Below are 5,263 nucleotides of genomic sequence, written 5' to 3' on the forward strand. Positions count from 1 at the left end.
TCCCCTACACTGGGGCATAGAACCTTCACAGGACCAAGGGCCTCTCCTCCCATTGATGTCCAACTAGGACATCCTCTGCTACATATGCTGCTGGAGCCATGAGTCCCACCATGTGTACTCTTTGGATGGTGGTTGAGTCCCTGGGAGCTCTGAGGGTACCAGTTAGTTCATATTGTTTGTCTTAAGGTGCTGCAAACCCTTAACTCAATCAAGTTGACAATCAAAATTAATCATCACTACTTCCAAACACCCACTGAAATAGGGCTAAGAAATGAACCATATGTATCATTACCCAGATTCAGCAAGTTCAATAATGTGTCATTTTTCTTTATTTTGTTTCTTTTACTGGCTTTGTTACTTTGATGTTTAAAGCAAATATTGAAACAACCACAGAGATTTTAGTATGCATTAATATTTTAAAAAATACTAAGTGCTATAGCATTATTTCTCTAACAAAATTAACAATAAAATTTTAATGTCTAATTATAATTTCCTCAACTACCAAACTGCATCTTAACTGATTTTGGCTAAATAAAATATTGGTGAAGAAATGACCCTGAATCTGACAGCACCATTTCCAAAACAGGATGCAGCAAAACACCTTCGTTTTCAAGGTTTTTACTTTCAAAGGTGGAGAATCATCTCTGCAAGTACTGTTCCATTCATGCAAATGAAACCCAAGTGTAAAACTTCATAAAGGATATTCAACCACATAAATGAAAGATACATCTTCCTTTGCTTATTACTAAAAGGATGTTTATAGCAGACTGATTCATACTAGCTAAGCATTGGAAACAAACCAAATTTGTATCAGCCACTGAGTATATAAACAAGCTGTTATATTCATACAATGTAATGCTACTCAGTAATACAAGGAATTAAATACACAACAATATGAGTAAGTGTCACAAATATTATGCTGACTAAAAGAAACAAAACACATGGGCGTATGCTTCATGATTTCGCTTGTACAAATTCTAGAGCAGGCAAAGCTAATCACCATAGGAAAACTATCAGAAAATAATCGTATGTGTGCATGGGGATTGACTGGGTAGAGGCATGGCAGAACCTTCTTAGAGTGATGATAATTTTTCAGCAGCTTTGATTACAGGTGTGTGTATTTTTCAAAACATGTTGAATTGTACACTTAAGATGTTTGCATATTCTTATATGCAAATTTATCAAAAAAGAATACATATTTAGGCAGATATGTACTGGTGTTTGCTATTTGTTTTAAAATGCATCGGAGAAATAAGATGATCCAATAGAAAACAGAGGGTTGACTCTATGGAAAGGAATGTGATAAAGCAGTATAATAAAATGTTAGTGGTAAAACCACCGGTATTATAGTTACTTACAAATTTCCCAAAGGCATGTGAAGATTTGTATAATGAAATGTAGTTTTGAGAAGATGAGAGGGAAAGGATGCCCGCCTGACAACTCAGATGACTTGGTGTTGCTTACATTCCTGCTAACTGACTCCCTGGGAGAGATGATGAACTGACCTCCACTCCCGGTTCTTGTGTACACTGGTAGCTTCTTGGCCATATCCACAAGCATCTGCTTCTGGACCTCGGGTCTCTCTTCATTTTTATAGCGCTCCTTGTCTGTATAGGACAAGTGGAACTGCAAACGGAATGGACATTGTTGATATTTTCAGGTTCCCAGAAACCATTAAAACAAACATAACTACCAAAATGAAAATATTATCTGCTCTTGAACTTCAAATACCAGTTTGTATTAGACTTTTTTTTGGCTAAGGGTTTTATGAGATAGATGGTATTTTTATTAAAATTAAAAAAATAATATTTAGACAGATTAAGTACCTTGTACATGGTTGCACTCAATCAACTTATAAGTAGCAAAGCTGCTCCCCAGTGTACTTCATCTAAGTCCCAAACTTGTATTTTTTCCATTCCATTATACCATGTATGATGGTATATACAGTTGTCTAACACATTGCTGTCAGGATCCCTTTGATGAGCAGCCAGGTTTATTGAGTACCAATTCTATTTTATAGGTTCAAAATGCTGACGACACTCAGAGAATCTGGATGGCTTGTGACATTGTCTAAATATTACAAATTTGCCATGCGTGGAATTTTGGATATCCACACTAAATGATACAGAACTTTTTGTCAATTTAATGCTACATTTTGCTAATATTGCCTAAGGTAACCTAATTATTTTCTCAAAGAAATAGAGATTTGAAAACTTGTCTTTAGTCTACACAAAAGGACAGACATATAGGAGACGATCTATGGTGGGAATTCCTGGTATAAACATTCTCATGGACTTAAAATAGAAAATAACTTTCGGAAACTGGCATTCTTGATGTGAACTTTTTTTTCTGTAAAATAAAAGAAGTGATTCTGACTTTAGAAGACTGGAACAGAATTGTTGGGTAATAACAAGTAACTCAAGGTATTATTTAGAATTCTAATTATTAATCATTTAAATCTATTTGATATACCCATCATTTGAATTTTATCTCTTAATATATAATACCTTATGCTTTACTCAGTACGTTTACAGCTACTCCTGATAATGAACATCTTTTCATGACATCATTGGGCCATTTGGGGTATTGTCTTGAAATATTTATTCAAGTCTTTTAACCACCATAATAATTAGGTTTATAGTCACTTTCCGTTCAGGGTGAAGTCTCTGCTGGGTTGGCTATGCTTCAGTGAGGCCACACATCAAAGAGTATATGAGTAACACAAACTGTACTTGATAGGATTAAAGAAAATGAGTGGGTAGGGAGGGCAAGGACAATGGTTCTAGGAGGAATATGGAAGGGGTGAATATGATCAAAATTGTATGAAATTCTTAAGCAATTAACAAAATTGAGAAAAATATGCTATTGTTTTTTTATGCCGAATTGTGACAATCTTTTATATATTACAGATTCTACTCTATTGTTGAATATTTTTGTAACATTATGTACCTTTTCTTTTGGTCCTTTTATGGTACATTTTGAGGGACAGAAGATGTTGGCAAGAGTGTGGACTTATACTCTAGTTTGGAAAACCTAGGTATTATCTAAAGCTAAATGCATATCAGTGGTATGACCTAGCAATCCCACACCTAGTTATATTAGTCAAGACAAATAAATATATGTGGATGAAACATATATGTAAATATGCCAAAAGACATGCACAAGAATGTTCAGATTAGGTGTATGCAGCTATGAAGTCTCTCTCTCTCATTCACTCACACACACACATACACACATACACACTAAAGAAATAAACATTAAAAATAAAAAGTAAATTAAAAATAGAACTCTATCTATGGTGCATTTTATTATGTCATGCCATTCTCAGTCAGAGTGAGAATTAAATGTCCTCCTGAGAATATATAGAAAGGCATAGGAGGTATTTGAGGTTGTCACAATAAATAGGATACATTTATAAGCATTTAATTCTTAGTCCTGAGTTCTGCTGTATACTAGGTAGATACATCCTATAAAGATATAATAAGGAAATATTGTAAACTGATACAGAACAACCTGGTTGTTTTGTTTTTTTTTTATAAGTATAATCATACTAACATAAAAATCCAAAATTTTTAGATTTTCATTTAAATTTTGATAATTGAGAGTAGCACCTCATGGCAGTGCTTTAATCTTTAAGGATCCTTATGAATGCAACTTTCTTATGGGCCTGCACACTAGTTGAAGGGCACAGGCACAGTTGTTTCTATTTAGATGTGACAAATACTTTATGGTCACTCAACAAATGGTTTTGAACAAGATGGCTGGCACAAATAGCATATTTCTGGCACTATCTAAGCCGTATTATGATTAGAAAGCAGTGAGCTAACAAATGCATTTTTGGATGAGACAACTGGTGACAGATTGGAATGCTGTGTTAGAAAAATTAATACTGTGACCATTAAGTAATCCCCAAGAACTCTCCTTCCATTTTTACAAATTGAAAATGATAAAGATGTAATCATTAAAAGGGGAACATGAGCAGGTATTGGAGGGGGGCAGGACTGAAGCCATGAGGGCCAGCAGAATGAATGGAAATATGCAACCTTAGGAGGTGAGAGGTGGGGGGACTCTCTAGAATGTACCAGAGACCTGGGAGGTGAGAGACTCTCAGGACTCAAAGGACCTTAGATGAAATGCCCTACCGTGTGGAGAGAGAACTTATAGAGTAGAAAGGCAGGACATCAAGTGGAGGGATGGGAGTGCTATCCCACAGTCAAAAACTCTGACCCAGAATTGTTCCTGTCTAAAAGAACTGCAGGGACAAATATGGAGAAGAGGGAAGGGAAATCCAGTGACAGGCCCAAATTGGGATCCATCTCAAGGGGAGGCTCCAAGGCCTGACACTATTTACTGATGCTATGGTGTGCTTACAGACAGGAGCCTAGCATGGCTGTCCTCTGAGAGGCCCAACAAGCAGCTGACTGAGACAGAAGCAGATACTTATATCCAACCAAGGGACTGAAGTCAGAAAGAAACCCCTGTGGTTGAATGAGGGAAAGGCTGGAAGAAGTTGAGGAGGAGGGTGACCCCATAGGAAGACCTGCAGTATTAACTGACCTGGACCCCTAAGATCTCTCAGACACTGAGCCACCAACCAGGGAGCATACACTACCTAGTCAGAAGTCCCAGTCACGTATACAGCAGAGGACTGTCTTGTCTGGCCTCAGTGAGAGAAGTTGTTCCTAACTCTTGGCCCTCTTGGAGTGGGAAGGCCTGGTGGGTGGTGGGGTGAGGGATGTGGGGACATCCTCTTGTAGACAGAAGTGAGGAGGAGTGGGATGAGGAGCTGCCAGGGGGCAGACCAGGAGGGGGATAATAACTGGAATTTAAAAAAGATTAAAGATAGATATAAAAAATAAAATGTAGTCATAAGTATTAGACATTTGCAGTACTTGATTAAAACCTAAGTTTTAGGTTCATCTCATTAATTTAGGCATACAAAATTTCTTTTTTTTTTAAGCTACACTGAATTCCTTTATTGGATTATCAAGTCATATTAGGAACATGGCCTTCCTTTCCTGTGCTCTCATATTAATTTTTTTTAACTTTTATTGCATAATGAAGAAAAAAGTTACATGATTTCAATTGATCTGAATTTGTTAACATTTAAAAACATATTTTAAGTAAATCGAATTAAATCACATTCTTGTTTCCATTTTGTACCCCAAATCCTCCCAGAGACCCCCTTCAATACTTACAATATCTTTTTTCTCATATTCCTTAAAATTTATAAAATATTATAACAATAAAAATAAGTATTATA

General features: G+C 36.2%; 1 protein-coding gene across 2 annotated transcripts in view; it reads right to left on the bottom strand.

Annotated features, from left to right (window-relative positions):
• Zdhhc15 (zinc finger DHHC-type palmitoyltransferase 15) overlaps window positions 1-5,263 on the bottom strand; it is a 127,675-nt gene that overhangs the window by 47,832 nt on the left and 74,580 nt on the right. For both annotated transcript variants that reach the window (XR_004117576.1, XM_031366332.1), the window contains exon 4: window positions 1,506-1,626. Coding sequence is in view for 1 of the 2 variants with exons in the window: in XM_031366332.1 (XP_031222192.1) it covers window positions 1,506-1,626 (121 nt within the window). In the remaining variant the exon portion in view is untranslated. The remainder of the gene's footprint in view (window positions 1-1,505; window positions 1,627-5,263) is intronic.

The sequence above is a fragment of the Mastomys coucha genome, chromosome X (assembly GCF_008632895.1).
Source record: "Mastomys coucha isolate ucsf_1 chromosome X, UCSF_Mcou_1, whole genome shotgun sequence".
NCBI classification, from domain to species: domain Eukaryota; kingdom Metazoa; phylum Chordata; class Mammalia; order Rodentia; family Muridae; genus Mastomys; species Mastomys coucha.